The sequence below is a fragment of the Carettochelys insculpta genome, chromosome 16 (genome assembly GCF_033958435.1).
Source record: "Carettochelys insculpta isolate YL-2023 chromosome 16, ASM3395843v1, whole genome shotgun sequence".
Lineage (NCBI taxonomy): Eukaryota > Metazoa > Chordata > Testudines > Carettochelyidae > Carettochelys > Carettochelys insculpta.
Window position 1 is genome coordinate 29,802,659 of NC_134152.1, and position 24,818 is coordinate 29,827,476.

General features: G+C 41.7%; 1 protein-coding gene across 4 annotated transcripts in view; it reads left to right on the plus strand.

Moving 5' to 3' along the window:
- SDK1 (sidekick cell adhesion molecule 1) overlaps positions 1-24,818 on the plus strand; it is a 727,049-nt gene that overhangs the window by 636,988 nt on the left and 65,243 nt on the right. For all 4 annotated transcript variants that reach the window (XM_075010599.1, XM_075010598.1, XM_075010600.1 and 1 more), the window contains 4 exons: positions 929-1,032; positions 2,343-2,413; positions 10,934-11,069; positions 15,026-15,127. In XM_075010599.1, the coding sequence (XP_074866700.1) occupies positions 929-1,032; positions 2,343-2,413; positions 10,934-11,069; positions 15,026-15,127 (413 nt within the window). The remainder of the gene's footprint in view (positions 1-928; positions 1,033-2,342; positions 2,414-10,933; positions 11,070-15,025; positions 15,128-24,818) is intronic.

The window sequence follows — 24,818 nt, forward strand, 5'->3', positions numbered from 1 at the left end:
AAGGGCATGTGACACTTCCAGGGGTCACCTTAGTGTGGGATACACCTGTTGCACCACACTGGGACACACAGGTGTACATAGGGACCGCTCACGCCTTTACACATTCCTTCCCGATAATTTTATTGGACCTGTACTCACTAATTAACTAAACTCCCCATAACTTGTAGCTCTGAACTTGCAGCTCTTGAACATGACTTCAAAGTAAAACCTTCCCTTCACCAAGATAGAAAATGTTTTGCTAAAGTTGTATCAGTTAGAAGTGACTCTGTGCATATCTTAAAGTCAGAAGATACAGAAGAGCAGTAGTGAATCTGCTGTCACTGTCTAAACTATTAAATAATTCAAGGAATAGCATTAGCTTGAAATTCAATAGAAATGAAACATGTCAATCTTGCTGCATGTTTTAGCGGATCACCTTGGAGACTGCTGGCCTAAGAGCTAATGTCAGCTGTGCTATTGACTCACTGGGGAGGCTCTGGTCAAATCATCTAACCTTTCTTTAGTTCAGTTTTTCTATCAGTTAGAAGAGGATGGTTGTATTTAGCTGCTCCACAGGTATATTGGGAGGATGTGCTGTATAAAATAAGGACAGTGCTTTGAAGGTCTGAAATGCTAATATATATGCCAAATTCTGTCATTATTAACATTCCCTGCCCTTTCACTGAATCACAGCTTAGACTGTTTTATAGACCATCACAAGCACAGAATCCTTCAGTCCCATCAGTATTTGAGAAGGTGATGACAACAGTGGAGAGTCTGAGCAAAATCAGTGCTACTAGGAAGAAGGATGAAGTTGAATAGAAAAGGAGGAGTCTTAAGAAGACATGAACAACTCTACTAATTTCATATGTCTTTAGGTTCTCTACAAGGGGTTTAGTCTTAGACATCTGAAGAGAATTTGTCCCTAATCTTTATTATTGTTTTACAGGCTGAACCCATTTACATCTTATAAGCTGCGTTTGAAAGCAACCAATGATATTGGAGATAGTGACTTCAGTGCTGAGACAGAAGCTGTCACTACTCTGCAGGATGGTAAGAGAGCTAGAGAGAGGGCATAGGATCCTTCCCTAGGCATAGGATGGGGCATGGTAGAGCTCACTAGAACATACTTTCCAATGGATTTAATTCCATTTTTTGTCTTAGGTAGTCGTCACCCTCCTAGCTCTGTTTTCCAACAATTGGTATAGGTGGTAAAGAAGGTTGGCTGAATTAATAACAGGCAGCTTTAATTGTCCTGGGGTGCCCTCTGAAAATGAGCCATCTTTTCAGAAGTCTCAAAATGGAATTGAACTCTGTTCATTGGTTTCCCAACTCTGTGTCAGCCATTATCTTTGCAGAAATTGAATAATTTACAAGGGATCATTAAAAATAAATGTGGAACTGTACATACATTTTAAGAAATTTCCTCAATTGTTTTCGCTCATGATCCACATTTGGCTGCAGTCCATCTATAATGGCTGAGGTGTGTTTAATTTACTTTTGAGTTTAGTTACAGGGAATCTAGTACAATTTGGCCCCCTTACAATCAAATGGGTAAAAATTGCAAAAGCCTCTCACCTCCTAAGTAAACATTAATTACTTATTCTGTTGAGTGAAGCTAGTGCATTACATTGTGGAGAGCTGTGAGTTCATGATAAGCTTTTCCTTCTTTATTCTTGAGCTGATACATGCTGAGCGTGTTAAGGGAAATAGCCTAGACAGAGAGGACGTATGATGGGTAAATGGCTGCCCCTGCACAGGAGAACTTTAGTCCACTTTCTTTCCCTTGAGCAACACAACACTGAAGCTATGTCAACACTAGCCCCCTCCCTTTTGAAAGGGGGATGCTAATGAGACAGTGGGATATGTTATGAGGTGCTGAAATGAATATGCAGCAGCTCATTAGCATATAGTGGCCATGGCACTTCGAAAGCACTGCTTACGATTGCATGTGGCTCGTCTACATGGGGTCCTTTTTGAAAGGACCCGCACACTTCGAAATCCCCTTATTCCTATAACCAAATTATTTCTGTAACCAAATAGGAGTAAGGTGATTTCAAAGTATGCGGGTCCTTTCGAAAAGGACCGCGTGTAGACAAGCTGTGTGAGATTGAAAACAGCACTTTTGAAGTGCCGCAGCTGCCATTATGCTAATGAGACACTGCATATTCATTGCAGTACCTCATTAGCATATCCCAAAGTGTCTCATTGGCATCCCCCTTTCAAAAGGTGGGGGCTAGTGTAGACATAGCCTGAAGCTGGGACAGAAAGGTGAGCAGTGAAGGAAGGTGAGGTTGATGGAGTATGTTTCTGTGGTGTGCCTCACTATAATAAACTTTTATTATGTTTTGGGTTTTGTTCAGTTCCAGGTGAACCACCATGTTCTGTGTCAGTAACTCCTCACACTACCTCCTCTGTCCTCGTTCAGTGGCAGGTAGGTAAATACATAATTTACCAGAACTTTTCCACAGTAACCTAAGATTAATGAACCTTGTTGCCCTAATGGCAGAATGCAGTGAATAACTTCTCTGCAAAGCAAGAAAGACTGCAGCCCAGTTCCCCGCTGGTGTCTGGGTCCATTTATGTATTGTGATGAAAGATGTAAATTTTCTGGTTCCTGTCTTTTTGTCTAAGGAGAACTGGGTAGTTATGCACCTTGGGGGAGACAGGAGACATAAAGGGGTTTCTAAAGATGCCTGAGAACGTTTCTCTTACACGTAGTGCTGTCATCTTGCCGATATTATTGGGTATCACAGTTTGTCCATACAACACACAGCAGAGTCCTTGGCAGAGTTGGTAAGAATTAGGGAACAAAAATCTCATTCAGTTCAGTTGATAAAACAAGCAAAAGTATGTGCTATGTCAGAGACAACATCCATGTCACCAAGGAATTCTACCTGCACTTGGGCTCTTTCTTTTTGGTGGTCTCCAGAATAATGTTCTGCACTAAATGGTGATAGTAATCCTGCCAGGTCTGTTTTAAAAATACAGTAGTCCCTCGAGTTATGCGAGGGTTGCTTTCCCATGCATCCTTGTGTAACTCAAATTAGGCATAAGTCGGGGGGGCAGCTTTTTTTCTCCAGCAGAACACACATTCTGCAGCCCGGGAAGCAGCAGGAGCACCTGGAGCTCCTTTTGAAAGGTAAGTCCTGGGGTCGGGGGTGGGGGCAGTTGGGGAGGTTAAGCCTGGTGGTGGGTAGGGGCTGTGGGAGCTGGGCAGGGGGCGTTAAGCCCAAGGTGGGTTAGGTCTGCAGAGGGTCACGGGGTGGAACTGAGCCAGAGCTGCACGGAGGCAGTTTGAACCGGGGCCAGGAGGTGGGATTGAGCTGGAGCTGTGCGTAAGTGGTGAGCCAGAGCTGCGCGCAGGGGGTTAGAACTGGGGCCTGGGGTGGTGAGTTGGAGCTGTGTGGAGGCGGGAGGGTTGAACTGAGCTGGGAGGGGGTTTGAACTGGGGCTGCATGCGGCTGGAGGGGGCTGCGTCAGGGCTGGTGGGAGCGGGATTTTGAGTTGTGCTTAACTCATGTTAATGCAAGTTAAGCACAACTCGAAATTGCGCATTTTGAGGATTTACCATTTATGTGTTTTCAGTTTCTAGTCCTATATTTTCATCATGGCATGGGTCTACTTAGCTTTACTGGAATTCATTGTGTGCTGTTACCCAAGACTTCATCTTGCTAGTGAGCATTAATACAGAATACCCAGTGGGTTAACATAGGGTATATGTAACCTGGGCCACAAATTCTCCCTCACCTCATACTGAAGATAGACTTCTGCATAAGTAAGAAGTGCATCTGTGGCTGGTGGAGTGTAGCGGAAAACCTATATGTTTGCAGTATAAACAGGACTTCCTGCATCTTGGAGATGTTTTCTTTTATGTATGAGGGATCGTTTATTGCCATGCAACAGTGCTTAGATGTCTCAGAGAGGTATCTGTGTTAATCTATCTGCAAAAACAACAAGGAGTCCTTACCAACTAAAAGATTTATTTGGGCATAAGCTTTCATCAGTAAAACCCATTTTGTCAGATGCACAGATGAAGTGAGTTTTACTCATAAAAGCTTGTGTCCAAAAAAATCTGTGAGTCTTTAAGGTGCCACAGGACTCCTCATTGTTTTTGCAGTACTTAGAAGGTATGTCTGACTATTCAAATGAGTAGAGCGCCCATGTTCATTCAGCAGTAGACAGTGTAACACTTTTACTGCATGTTGACAAATAGAAGACGTATTGAACAAGTTTACGAATTGATGTAGTCTTTTGCAAAGATAAATAGGGAATATAAAATATAATGCATAGTGCAAAAAATTGTCCAATTTCCTGCTTATTGGTGAGGTAATTAATGTGAAATAGGTGATTGTTTAGGTAACTGAATGCTTTTTATTTCATGAAAACAAAATGGGATAGTTGTCCCAGAGCCACGTCAAGGGAATTGTGGGCAATTACATGTTATTATTATACGTGTAATATGTGGGATCTCAGTAGTTCAGCCATTCTTATTGTTCACATAAATAAAAATCTCAAATCACACAGTAGGCTACAACTAATAGGGCATTCCACAGTAGTGTCAAAAAGTAATGTAAAACTGAAAACAGCAGCCAGTGGAAGAGTGGAAAGAAGAGACAGTAGAAATCCAAGCAAAGCTGAATTTTTAACTTTGAACTTTGTTAATAATTCGCAAAAAATCCAAATGCACTGTGTCTACTTGAATCCATTTATAGACTCATAGACTTCAAGGTCAGAAGGGAACAGTGCAATCATTTGGTCTGACCTCCTGCCCATTGCAGGCTATAGAACCTTGCTCACCCATTGCTGTAATAGACACATAACTTCTGGCTGAGTTACTGAAATCCTCAAATCATGGTTTACAGACTTTACGCTGTAGAGAATTGACCATATATACTAGTTTAAACCTTCAAGTTATCCATGTCTGTTATGTAGAGAAAGGTGAAAACTCCCCAAGGATCTCTGCCAATCTGACCCCCAGGAAAATTCCTTCTCACCTCATATGAGGTGACTGGTTACTTCCTGAGCATGTGGGCAAAACCCATGAGGCATACACCTGAGAAAGAATTCTCTGTAGTTCCTCAGAGCCCTCCCCATCTAGTATGCCATCTCTGCCTATTGGGAATTGTTGCTGATTTTTTGGTAGGAAGTCCCATCATACCAGGCCTGTTGATGGGTGCACCTGGCTATTCTAAGGGGCCTGAAGCTCCTGGCCACTGCCGTGGATACTGTGGCAGCAGTGGCAGTGACCAGAGCCCTGGCCTTTTAAATAGCCTCTGGAACGCTGCTCCACATGTGCCACATGATTCTGAGGGCTTGGGGAGGGCCAGTGCCACAGTCCAGGTGGCGCTGAGGGCGGGGTGCATCCAGCCCCACCTCTACCACCCAAGATCCCGTCTCTTCTGGGGTCACAGAGCTGGGCTTCCCACATTCACCTTTTGCAGGGGCTTGTGGAATTTGTCAGCCCCCCTGCATAAATTTATCAAGCTCAATCTTGAAGCTGGATAGGTTTTTTGCCACCAGTGCTTCCCTTGGAAGACTGTTCCAGAACTTCACTCCTCTGATGGTTAGAAACCTTCCCCAGATCTTGAACCTAAACTTCTTGTTGGTCTGTTTATATCCATTTGTTCATGTGTCCATCTTAGTGCTTAATTTAAATAATTCATCTTTACCCCTGGTATTTATCCCTCTGATGTATTAGCCCCAAGTCGTCTCTTGATTTGACTAAACAAGCCAAATTCTTTGTGTCTCCTCTCACAAAGTAGGTTTCCATTCCTTGGATTATCCCTCTAGCCCTTATTTGCACCTGTTCCAGTTTGAATTCCTCTTTAGTAAACATGGGGACCAGAACTGCGCACAGTATTCCAGATGGGGTCTAATCAATGCCTTGTATAGTGGTACTAACACTTCCCTATATCTATCAAAACAAAAAGCAGTCAAGTAGCACTTTAAAGACTAGCAAAATAATTTATTAGGTGAGCTTTCGTGGTACAGACCCACTTCTTCAGACCATAGCCAGACCAGAACAGACTCAATATGGCTATGGTCTGAAGAAGTGGGTCTGTACCACGAAAGCTCACCTAATAAATTATTTTGCTAGTCTTTAAAGTGCTACTTGACTGCTTTTTGTTTTGATAGTATATAGACTAGCCCGGCTCCCTCTCTGTTCCCTATATCTACTGGAAATACCTTTCCTCTTGCTTCCTAAGAGCAACCAATATACCCAGGTCTTTCTCCACCTCTGTCCCTTCCAAACAATAAGTATATAGTCAAAAAAAAAAAGCAAAAATTCTTATTGTTGGTCTCTAAATACATGACCTTACGCTTTGCACATTAAATTGTATTCAATTGCTATTGCTCCAGTTTATAAGGTCATCCAGATCTTCTGATACAAGATTCTGGTTCTCCTCCATATTAATAATACCTCCCAACTTTGTGACATCCGCAAATTTTAATTAGTGCGCATCCACTTTTTGGGCTAATGTTTGGAATAAAACTGTTAAATAAGATTGGTCCAAAGACTGATTCTTGAAGAATTCCACTAGCAACCTCTCTCCAGCCTGACACTTCACCTGCCAGTATGAACCACTGCTGTCTCTTCTTTAACCAGTTCCTTATCCACCTTTCAATTCATTTATATCTTCTCCAATTTAATCATTTTCCATGTGGAACTGTATCAAATGCCTTACTGAAATCTAGGTAGATTAGATCTACTGCATTTATTTTGTCCATTCAGTCTGTTAATTTTAACTGTCACTGGTAGAAAACAAGTCCTTTCCATTAAAGCCTGTTATTATAATAATCTAAGATTGATTTTTAAAGTTCTGGATGATGATACTGTTACCTTCTGATTGTGTATCACTTTATTTCCATCTTAGACACAAGAATTACTGTACCTCACATGATATAAACAAATTGTTCTTATTGCTGCTGCACACCGTCCAGGCAACCCTCATAATCTCTTTACCTACCTTAGCAGATCCCTTGAGCCTTTCTCCAGGGAGAGAAAAAATCCTAAATAATCCATTACATCAAAAGCAGAGTTTTACCAAGAAAGACAGATCTGAGTGGAAAGACCTGACCTTTCAGCAAAGTACCCTTTTCAAGGCTGAATCATCATTTTCATGGCAGAGAGAAAAATATTCTGAGACATTTATCTTCTTTTCTAAATATGAAAGAGGGAAGAACTGGGGAAAACATGAAAACATAAAGATGTGTTGATTGGCAACAGATTAATGTGGAATTGAAGAAATATCCTGAAATTATGTGTATAAAGTAATGTGAAGTATTAGGCTGTGTCTACACAACATTCTAACCTTGAAATAAGCAAATTGCATAGCTTATTTTAAGTAGATTTTGAAATAGACTGTTTCAATGTGCGGCACTGTCTAAACAGCACCACATGCCAAAATAAAGCCCTATTTTGAGGTGTCCTGTACTCCTCCTGCGATGAGGTGTACAGGGATGCTGGAATAGTGCACCCATTAACTTGAAGACTGTTTTGAGACAACAGGTACATTGCTTAGACGTGGGCAGCTATTTCTGGATACTGCCATATCCCAAAATAGGTGTCTTCCATGTAGACATAGCCTTCATGTCCCACATACACTTTTAATCAATAACATTTACCTTTTTACATTGTATAGCATTGGGCTTCTACGTATGGCCCATGAGACATTTTGTTTACTCTTGGTCATATGCAGGGTTGCCAGATTCCTCTGGTTTCTGTCACCACAACTTTTTCCTACCAAAACAACAAGAAGTCCTGTGGCACCTTACAGACTAACAGATATTTTGGGGTATAAGCTTTCATGGGCAAAGACCCGCTTTATCAGATGCATGTCACTGTAGAAATAGTGGTAGGAAAAATGTATCAGAAGGGTAGCCAAGTTAGTCTGTATCTTCAAAAATAACAAGAAGTCCTGTGGCACCTTGTAGACTGACAGATATTTTGGAGCATAAGCTTTCGTAGGCAACGATGCATCTGATGAAGTAGGTCTTTGCCTGTGAAAGCTTATACTCCAAAATATCTGTTAGTTTATAAGGTGCCACAAGACTTATTGTTTTTGAAGATACAGACTAACTCGGGGACCTCTCTGATACTTTTTTCCTACTGGTATTTCTGCAGTGACATGCACATAAAGCAAGAGCACATGAAGTGAGGTGCATGCTGATTGCACACAGTGTTGATTGTGAGAACCATGTGCTCCCTCTGTACCATTCAAAGCATGCCATGGTTCAGTTGGGCCACTCCATAAATTCTGCATAGGAAACTGTACAGTAAATTCTCAGTCCATAAACAAAGACGTTCATGATTTTTGAAGCATTGTAATCACTTCTCACCAATTAAAAAGAAGCTGCATGCTTTGGATGTAAGAAAGGGCCTTGGTATTCTTCGACAGGAGTAGGCCCTTTGTGGAATTCTCCAGGCTCTTTGTGGCTTATGGGGAGAAAGCTAGGAGACTAGAAATGTCTATTTACCCAGATGGTTAGCCAAATGCATCAGATCATTTCATAGACTGGCAGGGGCACCTCTTTCTAGCAAATAAACAGCACATTGCACAAGGTCACAGGCTACATCAATGACTTCTTTGAGGGGTATTCACACTAGCGGCATTAGCAGGGCAGTAACATTCACAGGTAACAAGTACTTTTTTTTTGTGTCAGTACTTGCCAGTATTGGCACCTTGGCAGCCCCAGTGGCAAGATTGGTTGTGGGGCTGGAGAAATGGCTGAGTACTAGCTCCTCTTTTTTCACAAAAAAGGCACTGCAAGTAACCAAGGGTGATTCTAGGCTTGACAGGATGCTACTGCAGTCACTCTGAATATGAATTCCTTGTACCTACCTCCAGGAAGTTCTTCTGCTTGGGAGTCGTCAGCTGTGGAATTTGAGAGAAAGGGTAATTCAATACTGATGAGGAGGATAATAATCTGTACAGTAATGGATCTTTTTCAAGATCTGCTATTCCATAACCTGCTTTCCACCCATGCTACTGCAGATTCCACATGCCCAGGGTTCTGAAAGCCATGGAACTGAGGTGGTCAGGACACATCCACCTCTTATGTTCTCACTCAAGCACATAAAGAAGTGAAAAGTGCATATGATGCCTTTCCAGGTTCTGCTAACTAGAAAGTTCTCCATATGTGCACATTGTGGGATATGTATGTGCATATATGCATTGCACACCTCAGAGAACATCTGTTATTGCACTGGTCAACAACCCCCTTTTCCCTCAGCTTTGTTGTGCACCAAATCCCTCATACAAGGTGTTCTTGTTACTGTAGTACGGTCAGTTCTGGCATGTCTTTTTTTTCATGGCAAAATGCTAGGCTGTTATCAGATTCTTTAAATTTCTCACTTCTTGCCCCTTGCTGTGTTTTAAAAAGTTGAATGATGGATTTTTCACTTTCTCCTTTAAAATTACAGTGTTGCTTCGCCTTGTCACTGCATTTCACCCAAGTAGTTACTCTTTCAGTGAGGGACAAAGTTATTTCCTTGTAAAGTTTTCAGAGTACATGGAGATCATTCTGTAATTTAATAGCAAGATCATTATAGTTACAGACATTATCCCTTTACCTTTTCTGTTCCTTTCTGCTTGTATTTGAGAGCAGGGCTCTGTAGAAAATAAGGGTTCAAAGTAACTTTTCTTCTTTGGTACGTTAAAACTACAGTGAGCTCCCAAAAAGCCACTTTTCCCAAAACAGCATGACTGCCATATTCTGTCTATATCTAAGTAAGTCACTTAGAGGAAAAAAAAATCTATATGTACAATGGATTTTTAGGCTTTTTTTTTTCATCTCTAGTTGGAGAAAGACTGAGGGGACTGCTGAAGCATTCCTTGTCCTGAGGTGTAATGACTCTTGAGTGGCAAAGTGTGTTCTAGAGGCTTAACAAGTGTATGTATGGCCAGACTGGTGGCTGTGCATACTTACCATACAAGTCCAAACTGTTGTGCCAGAAATCCAGATTTAAGTCTCAGTTCAAGTTTCTTGCTCTTCAACTGAGCTCATTATCCAAAGAGGGTATCCTAATGATGTGAGGAGAGAAACATTGGGCTTCATTCACTCCTCTTCAACCAGAAAGAAGATTCTTTGGTTTAGAATGGTAGAAAGAAAAGAATCCTGGTGGTCCCAATATGTGATGTACAGGACATGTTTGGGAAACAGAATTATAATCTGAAGGCATGTTAGAGGTGAGATTTGTACCGATGGCACAAAAAGGGAGAGACCGTAAACATCCTTCACATCCTGAATGGCAGCTATTCTCATGATTTACTCATTTATTTGTTTGTTATTGACAGACCTTGAGAGATGTGTGCTCTGCGCTAGCCAAATGTAGTGGCAAGTCATATGGAAGTAGAGCTGTTACCAAAAACAAACCAAAACAAAACAGTTTTTCATCTAATTAATTAAAGAGACTGATCCTTATTCAGCTTCCTATCTCAGCTGCTCCTCATCTCCAACCACATTGAATCCAGGAGCTGTTCTCAAGGAGAACAGCCAGGAGAGAATCACTATTTAATAATGACATTGTCACCAAAAATTTGAATTCATCTTGTGCTGCTGAACATCTGAAAAACTGGCTTCCCTTTTCTGTTGTTTGTGGGAACCAATGTGTAGCCACATCTCTGTTTCCTGCCATGAGTTTTTCCAGACAATTTGCAACATACAGCATCTTGTGCAATCAAGGTGTAGAAAGCAGTGGACTGCTGTATGCAGAGCATCTTTTAACTACTATCTCTGAGTTAAAGAAACTGGGATGCCTTTAAATGTGATTTTGTAGCTTCCGTGAATGTTTTGCTCTCAGATTGTTGAGGATCCATTTTTACCGTTGAAGTCTGTCGCACAGAACCCAGACTCTGGATGAGACTGTCTAAACCAATGTCTTAAACTGTTTGATGTTTGTTATATTGAACTTTTTACCAAGCACATTCCTATTGTGAACTTCTTGCAGCCACCAAAGGTTGAGAGTCTGAATGGCTTGCTGTTGGGTTATCGAATTTATTACCGGGAACTGGAGTATGAAACTGGGCCTGTAACAGAGTCCAAAACAATTAAAAATCCTTCAGCTTTACGAACAGAGCTTACACGTGAGTAGACAACATGTGTTTCAGACACACTGCTGTATTACAAGATGCTGATCTACCATTCATTCCATCAGAGTCTGCAGCCCCTCATTACTCAGTAGAGAGGATGTAAACATGTGCCACAGCTGCTAAATTATTTAACACTTGAGTACAAATGGTAGAGATGCCTAAAGATGCTATTAACTATGGTCTTGTGTGCATGATTTTTAATGGCACACTGCAGTCCATGTCCGCATGCTTTGAATGGCATTTTGTGCCCCTGTTTGTTTCTTTTCTCTCCTTGCATGCTCTGATTTCCTGTTTTCTCCTGTTCCCATCTGGTGATTACTCTGCTACACTTTTGTTCTGGCTTCACACTCAAAAAGGAGCAGGTACATTTTGGAAAATGTATGTTTTCAGTAAACGCTTTTCTTTCTATTTTCCCCACTATGATCAAAGATCTGTTGGGAAATTTTAAAGTTTGTAAGTGTTCATCAGCATTTAGAGAGCAAATGGTATGGAAATAAAATAAATAAAAAAGCAACAGTCTGATCATATTGGCGTGTAGGTTAATGGTAGTCAATAAACACTTTATTGAGGGAGAGAGTACTGAGAAGGGGAAGACAAAGAGAAAAATGAAGAGGAGGTTTAAATAAAAGAGGGAAACTAGGAGGGAAGAATAAGGTGTATGAATCAGATAGAGAGGAGGACCAAGTGACCACTCAGTAGCCTGAGAGATCTGGACTAGCGATAAGATATGACCATGATAAATAAGCTTCTGCCATGACTGAACTCAATGGGATTACTCTCAGAGTGAGATACTGGTCACTGTAAAGGTGGCACAGTCTGGCCCAACAGGATTCAAATGGCATGATAATTTCTTGCCCTATTTCTCAGGACTGAGAGAACATATCCAGGGGCTGTTTCTTTTTGACACTCTTATGTTGATCTCTATAGAGGGTAGATTTTCTTAAAAATAGCTTGCACATCAAATTCTGACCTAATTTACCACGGGATTGTACAGTATAAATCAGGACAGAATGTGGCCCTCCAAGTTCTGTAGCTGATTTTCTAACAGTGCTGCAATATAAATCACCCCACTGTGCTTTCTCCAGAAAATCAGAGAGAAAATTCCCTCCACTCTTAAAGCAACACAGTGATATTTCTTATGCATGTGTACCTCACTTCCACATTGACCTGGTTTACACAGTTTCTTTTTACTGTAAATATTGTGAAAATATGGGAAATGTAGTTTGTTTTAAAGAAATAAATCCCATATAATTTTAAATGTTAGCTATTTATGTCCCCCATTTTGGGACTTTATCATGTGATGCTCCACATTTAAGCTTTGGTAGGCTGAGGATGAAGAATTCAGTGCAGTGTTGGGCATTTTCCCCATCTTGTTTAATTCCCTTGCTCTCATTTGTTCTACATAATCGAAGAGATCAGTATATTTCCCTGTGTTTTATATTTTTATGATTCTCTTTGTTGATGGAATGAAACAGCCCCTTGTGAGTGAGATATTTTTGATGTGTTATGAGAGTGTGATGTGATTTTATTGCCCTTCAAGGTACAGTCCTAAAGCTCAAACAGTGTACATGTGTGCTGCATCATTTCCCTCTGTCTCTGCTGTACATCATTTGCAATAACTGTTTCCCTGCACTGTAACAAGCTTTCTGCTTTGCTTACTCTGAATAGCCCAGAGCAGCTTCCAGACAGTGAATAGCCCCTCTGCATTAACGACATATGAATTAACACGTAAGTGCACGCTGCCTTGACTTTTTGTAATGGTTTGGAATGCACTATGGGCAAACTCCTGTGGTTCTCCTCACTGAATCATGCAGAAACCAACTCAGATTAATGATTCTGCTTTCTTCAATTCCCATTCTTTAAATGCTTTTCTCCAATATACCAAGACATTGACAATGCAAGTAGGTAACAGTTGAAAAATAAGGCTGCTGGGAAGACGAAGCATTATTGACTCTAACATCTCAGTATTTCCAATGCTAAATGAATTCTGATTTTGTTCACCTCATATTTCATAGTCCATCTGCGTTTAGCTGAATCACATCATTAGCCCTTTGATTTGAACACTGGGATGCTCCAGCACTCCCGCAAGTAGAGAGTAGTTTAGAAAGGGCCCAAAGAATTTGTATGCCACTCAGAGGTGTGCTCAGTTGGAAATGAATAAAACAGGATTCGACGGAATTAAAAGGCAAGTCGCTTTCTGGTGATGATGGTTCACTAGGCAGGTTTGGCCCCAGGCTTTTAAGATACAGATTGTGATGGGGGGAAAATTGAAGCCCCAGCCCCTACATGCACTCAGATGCCTGAACTTGCATACGTTGTTTTCCTGGTGTTGAAACCTTTCTCATGATTTCTTTCTAAAAACCACAAGAGCAATGAAAGTTCCTTTGTGTGAACTGACAAGTGCTGCAATTCTTATCAAGATGGCTGTTTCCTCCAGTATACCAATGTTTTATTTATAGGCTGGCAAAGTCTTGGTGATGTATCAAAAATCATCCATTGTGTATTTGAAGAAAGTCAGAGATGCTGGACTCTAATGCAGATATGTTGGCAGATCACTTGTGAAGTGAAGCAGAAATTAGAGCCCATGTGATGAGACTGTTTGAACCTTTACTGGTGGTCTGCCCAGAGCCACAGAACTAGGGATGCAGTGTGATTCACACGTCTGGGACCCTTTTAGGTGATAAATATTTACTGTAGAGTGGTTTATTTCATTTTCGGATGCAAATCCTGGAACTCAGGGCAGCTACAGCCACCCCTGTGTCAGGATATTTACATTATTCAATTCCACCTCTTGTCTTTCTCTTGTTTATTAATTACCCTAATGCCATGGGGTTTGCCAGTATTTTTTCCCCACCCTGTTGTCACTCTTCCCATGGCTGTTAGTGTATGTGGTATGGGGCAGCTATGAAATTGTTACCCAGTGGCCAAATGATTTATAGAAGAATTTGATCTTTAAAAGGAAGGATATTTCAGTGTTCAAGCTGTGATCGCTTGTGCAAAAGAATTCTGTGCAGCCTTTTGAATAGGACTACAAACTGCATCCATTAGTCTACCTCTGCACCCTGTTCAGCTGCTGCAAACAGCTGTTTTTCATTGTTCCAAGGTGAAACTCTCTGATGCTGGAGAAGGCCTGCACCTCTGTCATCTCCCACCTTTAGAAATCAGGCTGAGTCCAGATCTTGAATTTCTGGAGCACATATTCCCCCAGAGTAAGGCAGCAACATCCCCCCAGCTGGGCTCCCTCCAAGTATTATCTCTTTCATGGAAGCAGGAAAATGATGAAGCACGTCCTTTCTTGGGGACATACATAATTTTGTAATTTTATGATCATGTAAGAATGATGATGTGTGAATTAGAGATGGACATAGCCAGGTAGATTCTAGCTTTTAGGCGACTTAGGCGATCGCTAAGCTACATTCCCCTTTTGGAGAAGGAATGCAAATGAGGGAGATTGAAAATGCAAATGAAAAGCTTATTTACAAATCTCAAGCTTCATTTGCATAATCTCACACAATCACATTTCCGAAGAGACTTTTCCAAAAACAAAAACTGCCATGTGGACAGGGTTCCTTTCGGGGAAAAAAACCCTGTTTTCAAAAGAACCCTTCTTCCTGAAACAAGTTAGGAAGAAGGGTTCTTTCAAAAACGGGTTTTTTTTTCCGAAGGAACCCAGTCCACACAGCCGTTTTTGTTTTCAGAAAAGTCTCTTCCGGAAATGCAATTGCACAAGATTATACAAATGAAGTGCAAGATTTATAAATAAGCTCTTCATTTGTATTTTCCATCTTCCTTATTTGCATTCCTCCTCCAAAAGGGGAATGTAGTGTAGATGCAGCCTTACAGTTTGCAGTATTCTACCACTGTATTGAATGAGAGAGAATTCTTGGTGCAAAGAGATTAAGGGGGTGTTAGTGAGCCAATTATTTTAATCTGCTGATTTAACTTTCCAGAACTGAAGAAATACAAGAGATATGAAGTTGTAATAACAGCATACAACATCATTGGGGAGAGCCCTGCCAGCACACCTGTGGAAGTGTTTGTTGGTGAAGCAGGTAAGCAAATGGAAAATTAATTGATTTAAAGAACACCAGAGTATTTGCACACTTTCCAGTTGGTCAAGACAGGAAGTAAGGTATTTCAGATTCCTCTAATAGCTGTGATGCCTACACAATTTTCTGTATCACCACTTGCTGGCAACAGCTGGGACTGCGATAGTATTTTACCAGAAGCCAACACATCTACAATACGCAGAATAAAGGAGGAAAATGTGTCTTGAAGAAAGAGCAGAACATGTTTAGAGCAATTTCCAAAGATTAACATCTGTACCAAATTAGCTGATCAACTGAAACAGGAAATGCAAAGAAGTGTTGAATCAAAAAGTAAAAAGTGGAGAATAGGAAAGCTACACAGGAAAGGAAGAGAGATCGTATAATGAAGGAGACTTCAGAAACAGGTCCTTTTTATTTTACAGCTCTCTTGCACAGCAGTGTTTTCTGTGCCTGCACCCTTCAGATATAGTTGGGTACAGTGAATCCATGGAGGAAATTGTTTCCAGTTTAGTGGTAGCTCAGGAGCTGAAGCTTCCAGTCACCCATGAGACAATAAATATTCTTTTACCTCTGTCTCCAGTCTAGTTGGCTGCTAACCATTCCTCAGCATCTGTATTGCCACGTTCCTTTGCATAACTTAGTTTGGCTCTGTACATAAATGTGCATTGCCCTTTCGAAAGTGTAACTTGCAGATCAATCCCCTGCTCTCAAGGGCTGAGATTCTGGAGACACAAGTCAGTACAGTGAACATAAACAAATACTTACCATTTGAATTCTTCATGAAACAGTTGTCCTGTCCCTCACAGTAATTCTTGCTGAGAAAAGATGGGCCTGGAGTAACTGCCATCTTCCCTCACAACCCATGTCACTACTTCATTCTTCACAAGTGACTCCAGCTGGAAAAGGCTGGTACTGAAGAATCTGAGAGCTTCTTCCTGTGTTAGCACTTCTGTATCATTTCCCTTAGCAACTTTTCAAATTACAGCAGGGGTAGGCAAATACTGGTATACAGGCCAGGTACAGTCCACCTGGATTAATCCCTGGTAGGCCCCCACCTCTATATTTACCTTGGCTCTTTCAGGTATCAGGTGATCGCAGCCCTCATTGGCCACAGATCACTGTTTGCAGCCAATGGAAGCTGCAGGAAAAAGTGTATCAGTTCATGCTGCTTCCCACCACTTTCATTGGCCATAAAGTGATCCATGGCCAATGGAAGCTGCACTTATCCTATAACTGTGGAGGTGCAGGTAAACATAGCAGTGGCCACTGGCAAGTTGCCACTCTTTTATTGCCTGTCCTTAGAGTCTCAGGTAAGAAGGGATTCTCTCACCACCACCACTAAGTCTGTTGCCCAGTCAGTTCTGGTTCACTCTCATCCAGTCTCATTTTATTTCTATTCTTTTTCTTAAATCTAAGATTTGAAGGCCTGAGTTCCAACTCTAAAGATGGCTTTTTTATGGCTACATTGAATATAAGATTTCTCTGAACTAAGAAAAAGAAATTAACTCCATTTACCCTTTTTATTTCAAACATAGTTGTAATGTTCTCTATTATATAAAACTTCATCAATTAAGCAGCCCTTCTCTCAGGTTGCAGCCAGAGATACTAACATAACTGAGACACTTATCTGTTTTGCTGGAGTTCTAACGTCTTCCTGCAAAAGACAACAAAGGAAGCACCAAATGATGCCAATTATGTCTGGCTTCAAAACAATTTCCCTTTCATAACTAATAGCTCATCTCTGCAAGGCGGACAGGGAAGATGTTCACACACACACACACACACACACACACACACATGATAAATACAACCAAGGGCACAAAAGGAGGCTGCTACATTAGGTCTTTAAATCCCTTTACCCAAATAGTGTTCTCAGCAGCCCAAATGGGTAGCAGAGGGATGAATATCTGAGGAAGGTGCCAGGAAGCCCACCTTTCTTATGTAGCCATGGCTAATGTTTCTCACGCTGTAGCCAATTCACTGGCTTCATTAGGCCTTGTGGAGTTTACTCTTATTGGAGGCAATACAGTTCCGTGCTGTGGAACTTGTGTTTTTTTGGTTTTCCTTCAGATTTTCCCATCCATTCTGTGATCTTACAGTGCAGTATTAAATGCCTGACACAATTCAACCCAGAGTTGGCAGCTTTTCTTTAGAGAGCGAAGTGTTCCCTCTGTATAGGTTGTATATTTTAAATTTTTGAATTGATCTGGGATCCTTTGAGGATGAAAGTATCATATAAAAATGTATATGTGTGTATGTGCAATATAAACTGTAGATAAATATACAAGTGTGAATGTAAATTGCTATGTAAATTGTTTTGTCTTACTGGCATTTTTAAGGGCTTCTTAGGTGCAGTAGCAAAGGCAACTAAACAGCAGGAACTAAGAGATGGACCTTTGTGTTTGGCCCTGGAGATACATTTTAAAAAGATGGTGCAATAAAAAGTGAGGTTTATGAATGCTGGAGTGGGAGTTCAATAATCCACTGAAAGATGCAAATTATCGTGCCATCACCAGTCAAGCACACATGGATGAAAGGTGACCAGCACCAGTTCGGTGGATCCCAGATATCTTGATGAACATTATTAAATGGCTGATGCACTCCACCCTACAAGTAGCCATATGTGATAGGTAAAGTGAGCCCATTTGTAGCTTAAAACAGTTCCTCTGGGAGAAAGGTGCTATATAGAAAGAGGCAAGATATTCATTTTGGAGGGGAGATATGTCAGTTTCTAAACTTAAAATCCATTGTTCTCAGGAAGTGAAGATCTTCTGGAATTGTCTTCATCTTTGTCTTGTGTAGCTGGGAGCACAGTCAGCACTAAATTTCTACTATACTCTCACTGATGTGTAGTTTAAGCAGTCTGCATTAAGGATTTATCCTTTATCTTCGCCCTTTAAATATGATGGAACTATCTGCACAGAAGGATTATCTGCAGATCTATCCCTTCCCTCCCTGTTAATTTGAATTATTCCAATTTGTTTGGATTTTATGTTCTATGGCAGTGCAACTTATCTGTACTCTGAGCATGCTTGGCAGCTTTTTTAGAACTTGAATAATACCTAAAGAGATCTTTGGGTTACCCCAGATCAAAGCAAACACCACTACAACAAGACAAGAAAGAGTCCTCTCCCTATGCCACTACTACTGATCAACTATGCCCAACGCCCATGTCCTTATAGGCAACGGTCCAAGTCATTGGGTACCCACTGTGATCCCCTAGGTGGTCAGGGCAAGAAGGAAGATAATATTATTCCTGTGAGAGCGGTACGCTTGTTGACAGGACTGGGCAGTAACAGGGACACTGTCTCCTGACTTGAGCAGTGAAATAGTGAGGAGGTAGATGCAAGTGGCTTTTCCTAAAGGAAGAGTGCACAGACCAAAGACAACTTAAGTTTTTTGTTTTTTTATTTTTTTTTAATGAAACACTTCTCCAGAATTCCCAGTGCCGGCTGCAGTGTTTCATTCGGGCTTCACTTTAGATGCTGTCCTAGCACATGCAAAACTTTCATTGAATTGGGTGGCAATTGCCCATGTTCCAGAGATTCAGCTGGGGCTTGCACCACATGTAGCAATGATCCTTCTTCTGCCTGTTCACTAGGAACAAAATCAATCCAAGTCTAGTCCATCCACCCACTTCTACACACACACACATATCCCATCGCATTCCTCTTCTCGGTGGAGTAGAAGATGCTTGTAAATAGTCTAGTGCTGCCTTTTTAGAGCCAGCTACAGCTCTGCCCAGCTGATAGTGAACTGTGTGCAGTTCCTCACAAATGACAGAAGAATGGAAAGCTGCAGCTTACAGAAATTAGAAAGTGAGTCACAACCCCTTCAGCAGGCTCCTTCTTAATTCATTTAACAGTTCAACTGTCAGGGCTCTGGCTTTGCTCGAAAGCCACTGAATGTTCAGTGAGAGCCTAGGTACTGAAATTAATCCTGGTCCTAAATACAGCTGCTACCTGGGTGACGTTCTGCTCGAATGAAATAAAGGTTCCCTCAGAGCCACGGTTTTGCCAGGCTCATTGGCTTGTTGTTGTTATCTGCTTATGTGGTGGGATCTGGAGTTTAGGAAGCTTCCAAAACCTGCATAATGCTTGAATAGAAATCACAGGTTTAGGGTAGTCATGCTTCCCTTAATTTAGTCAGTTAAATAAATGGAAGGCAGGAATACAAATCCTTTGCTAACAAGCATGCACACTCCGGTGCTTCCTCTCATCCAACAGGGCTGCTCTGGATGAAACATAATGGAATTCCTAGTTTTCCACAGCAGCTGCTGCTGGAGGTGTGCATTTTGGGGAGGAAAAATCATGGCAAGGTGAAATATGCCCAGAGATACTTCCCTTTAAACAGGTGTGAAAGGCACTTGTGAAAAGGAGAAGGGAAAAGTGCCGTGTGTCATTATAACTAATGGAGACACTGATGCCCTTCACGCTTCACAGGAGCTGATGCATCCAATTTTTTCTTTTTAATTTTTTTAATCATGAGCTCTGACAGCAGACTCGGCACAGGAAGGGAAGAGACACAGCCAAGGACTGGGAGGTGCAGCCCCCCTTCCCAGGAGTCCAGCACTGAAATGCTGCTTTTGCTGCTAACACCCACTTTTGGAAAAGTATCTGTCTTGCTTTCAGTTTGTCTAATGAAAGTTGCAGTCTGGACAGTACAAATACCGTTTCTTTTCCTCCACCACCTCCTGACTTGCATTTTCCCTGACAGCACAATGCATGCAGAAGCCAAAGCACATATCTTTTCCCCCTGTTACCTGTAATCATTTTCCTCCGCTTGCCTGCCTGCCTGCAGCACTGTGAACATCCCTAGAGCTCGTGAACTTGTTTATTTTTCATCCTCCCGCCCAACTTCACCTGAAGCAGTGATAATACTCCTCAGAAGGCTTTGTTTTTGTCAATTACAGCAGGAGAAGCATTCAAATTGTTCTGGTATATGTCAGGAGTCGTACAGACCAGCCAGGAATAGAAACAGCCTGGGAAGTGCTGAGGACATGAACAGGAGATTGAGACTTAGGGAAGTACAAGGCTGGGGGTAGGACATAGGGTGAATATCTAGATGGGTGAGTGGGGACTGTGCTCAGGAAAAAGGAGCAGGTAACAATATTTTGAGGGATGAAGGCTATGTTTTAGACACCTGATACACTGCAGTGAGCTGCTCCCAGCGGCGTGCTCTCTCCCTTGAATTCTTGTTCTGCTATTGAAGGCAAACGCAGATGCAAGGATGTGTCATCATTGTCTGTTTTCATCCCCTAATGTAAGCCCTGTGTATTACTTTCAAATGTCTTTCCAGAATGGCCAGTTGGCATCCGTTCCCCACACACCCAGTTACTTCAAGGGCTGGGATGGGGGAATCTTCCCTACCTCAAACTTCCCATCCCTTACTGAAAAAGAGCTTCTTCCTCTTCCCTTCCCAGGATGTAGTTGAAGCGATGCTTCTCGAAAGAGATTCTCAGAACCATCTTATTTAACACATTAGAGCCGCCAACTTGAATCTCTCTACTTTGGACTGGTTAGCTGGTTTCCTCCTAAGTGCTTGGGGCATCTGCATTGCAGCCATGGATGCTGGGATACTTCAGTGATTCCTGGTTTGAAGTGATTTCCATCATAGATGCAGGGTTTGCAGTTTGGTTTAATGGCCATTCAAATTCTATTGGTTTAAAATGTTGGATGCAGTTTGTCAGCATAGAGGCAGTTTTTTTTTTTCTGTTGCAGAGACGATGGTGAGGATTGCAGAGATTTCTGTTGCGTTTTGGCCAAATTTTAAATGAAGGGCAGCTTAGCCTAACACCCTCACTCCATGAATAAATCTGTGCTATAATACCTTTTACTGGCAGTGGGCTCATCCCTCCTGGCATGTAGACATACCAGACTGTTGAAATGCAGGAAGTATTTTAATTTGAAGAGTCATTTCTGAACATGAGCAAAAGGCTTCTTTGGGTAAGTGGGGAAGAATAACAAGTATGCAAAGTATTGATAGTTTAAATCTGAAGGGGTTGCAGGCAGGTGAACAGTAGTTCTGGGACATTGCTATTACACAGTGGGGAATGCTGTTCCTCAGCAGATGTTAAATCTTTCCCTCATCTTCTTGAGAAGGGAGAGGTTTTTCAACTGACTCCTTTTATCTTGCTGACTAGTTTACCTGCCCACACTGTACCACTGTACTTTGCATAGGGACCAAGCAACAGTCACAATGCATCTGTGAAACTGACTAACAGTCTGGTCTCTGATGCTCTGTCCTGGGGTGCAGAGTTAAGGTTTGCTAGTTTGTTCCCTGACACTGCTGCTTAAAAGTATGGCATGAACCAGAAGTAGAACAAGAAAGAAAAAATATAGGAAGGTAGGAAGAGAAAATGGAGGGATGGAGAATTTTCTCTCTGAACTGGGATCAGAGGGGTAGCTGAGTTAGTCTGTATCTTCAGAAAACAGCAAGAAATTCTGTGGCACCTTATAGACTAACAGATATTTTGGAGCATAAGATTTCAAGGACAAAGACCCACTTCGTCAGATGCATGAGTGGGAGTTCCAGAGGAGGGTCCAAATTTATAGGCTCATGAAAAGGAGGGGGTCCCAGTCAAGAGGAGGGCCAGAACTGACAAGGTCAATTCAGTCATGGAGGATGTGGCCCATTGTCAGCAGCTAATGTGAAGGTGTGAACATCAAGAGAGGAGAAACCAGGTCAGTTTAGTCAGGGAGGATGGTGGTCCATTATCAGTAGCTAATGTGGCAGTATGAACATCAAGGGAGGAGAAACTGCTTTTGTAATTGGCCAGCCACTCCCAGCCTCTGATCAGTCCGTGGCTGATGGCATCAAATTTGCAAATGAATTGCAGCTCTGCAGTTTCTCTTTGGAGTCTGTTTTTGAAGTTTTTTTTTTTTTGTTGCAGGATGGCTATTTTAAAATCTGCTACTGAGTGTCCAAGGGGGTTGAAGTGTTCTACAGGATTTTGTACGTTACCATTCCTGATGTCTGATTTGTGTCCATTTATTCGTTTACATAGAGAGTGTCTAGTTCGGCCAATGTGTGTTGCAGGGGGGCATTGCTGGCAAGTGATGGCATATATTATATTAGTAGATGTGCAGGTGAATGAGCCCCTGATGGTGTGGTTGATGTGGTTAGGTCCTGTGATGGTGTCGCTGGTGTAGATATGCGAGCAGAGTTGGCACCAAGGTTTGTTGCAGGGATTCGTTCCTAGTTTAGAGTTATTGTGGTGTGGTCTATAGTTACTGGTGAGATTTGTTTCAGTTTGGCAGGCTGTCTATAGGCAAGGACTGGCCTGCCTCCCAGTGTCTGTGAGAGTAAAGGACTGTTGTCCAGGGTGGGTTGTAGATCACTGATGATGTGCTGGAGAGGTTTTAGCTGGGGGCTGTATGCGATGGCCAGTGGTGCTCTCAATAGCAGATTTAAAAGTAGTCCATGAAAGCTTTTGCTCCAAAATATCTGTTAGTCTATAAGGTGCCACAGGACTTCTTGTTGTCTCTGGACTGGGGTTTCCATTCACCTACCTTTCTCTTACTTCTAGTACCTTACAGGAAGCCAATAAAATAATGTCTCTTACATTCAAATGGTTTGGCCCTTCTGAGGGGGCTGCGAAATTTTTTAAGCTTCCATAGTTTCATTCTGTATCTGGGCATCACTCTGGGTTTGCAGGCACTAAGCCCATAGGAGACCTATAATTCATTGTTGATGTAGCTTCACTTGAAATAACACTGTGACAGTGCACAGGATCTCTTTGATGGACCCTGGAAGGTTGTGACACAGTGATGAAAATACCGAGCCTTGCCTATGTTGGACTTTTCATTACCGCTATACTGATGATCAATTCTAGATGTGAATTGTATCTGTTTAGGCAAGACTTATCTCTCTTTTACTACCGTCACCTACCCAAGTCATGCCATTAAAGATAATTTTGAGATCTCGTACTCCTTGTAGGAGATCAAAAAGGTTTGTTAATTAAATACCCAACCAAGTAACTAGAGCTCTGTAGATGTTACAGTGAAAAGGGAGAAATCCAACCAGGCCAGTGCAAGCTATTGGAAGAAGTGTCCGAATGTCAGTGTGTCAAAAAGATATCCCTGTTGCTGGGAACTGTCAAGACAGGAAGGAATCAGGAGTCACATTGCTGTCAGAACATGTTTTTCTACCATATAGAAAAGGGAATTTTAAAACAATGCATTGAAAAATAGTGTCACGATTGAGACATAGTTTTTATCTGACCTCTTTAAATCCCCATCAAGAATGCAGAAGCTCACTGAAATCATTTGCTGTATTTTCATGCTGCAAGTAAATGCAGCTGACTGAGCACCTCATTAACAGCTCATTAAACAGCCCTTGATACAACACAATGCTTTACACTGTGCAGCAGTTTCTGGTTTAGCACTGGCTTTATGGTCTCCCTTTTATCAAGTTGTGATGCAGGAAAGATGCTCATGTCCATGCGAAAGGGATGAGCATTTTTTATCCACAGAGTTTACCCTCCTTTCCCCTGTTTATCATTTATGTCCCATTGTACCATACTTTCCACACAACACTTGCTTGAACTATTAACTTACTTCTTACAAACCTCGCAGTCCCTTAGCAGCTCTCAGCAATGACCAGCTGAAGACATAGACTATATCTACATTAGCATTTAAAAAAAAATCCCACAGTTGCAGTACCACCAGTGTAAGCTATTGTGGGTAGAGCCATGCACAGGTAAAATACTGACATCTGCAGATATGGATACCCACAGCTATAAAACAGATATCCAGAGATGGTGCAGCGTTTTGGATACAAAATTCATATTTGCAAAAATGACCTGCAGATACCTGCACTGAGATCTGCAGAATTGCAGGGCTCTAATTGTGGGAGCACTGGTGTAAACCAGCTGGCAGCATTCACACTGTTGAGTCCTATCAAAACAAAAAAACAGTCAAGTAGCACTTTAAAGACTAACAAAATAATTTATTAGGTGGTGAGGTTTCGTGGGACAGACCCACTTCTTCAGACCATAGCCATACCAGAACAGACTCAATACTTAAGGCACAGAGAACCAAAAAAGTAATCAAGGTTGACAAATCAGAAAAAAAATTTCAAGGTGAGCAAATCAGAGAGTAGAGGGGCAGAAGGGGTGTGTGCGGGGGAGGGAGTCAAGAATTAGATTCAGGCAAGTTTGCAAAGAACCCCTATAATGACCCAAAAAACTCACATCTTGGTTCAAACCACATGTTAGTATGTTGAATTTGAATATAAAAGAGAGTTCAGCAGCCTCTCTTTGCAGACTGCTGTGAAAATTCCTCTTCATTAAAATGCAGACTCTTAAGTCATTAACAGAATGGCCCACTCCATTAAAATGTTGACGGACCGGTTTGTGAATCAGGAGTGTTCTTATGTCTGTTTTGTGCCCATTAATTCTTTGTCTGAGAGAGATTGAAGTCTGTCCAATAGTGTTGAGTCCTATAACCCTGATAGGAGCAAAGTAAAGGAATGGAGGATGCTGTGATAAAACTATTTATGCCCTGTAAAGCTGCATCTGCTCTAGGTCTCTTTGTTCTATGCTGGTCCAAAGCCCACCGCAGTGGGGTCCTGATCCAGTACTATGCTCCTTATATCACACAGTAATACAGTAATAAACAGCAGTAGGAAATGTGCTGGTGCACATGTGGCCTTAATGAGAAAAGTAGCAGGGCCCTCTGAAAGCAAAGAAATT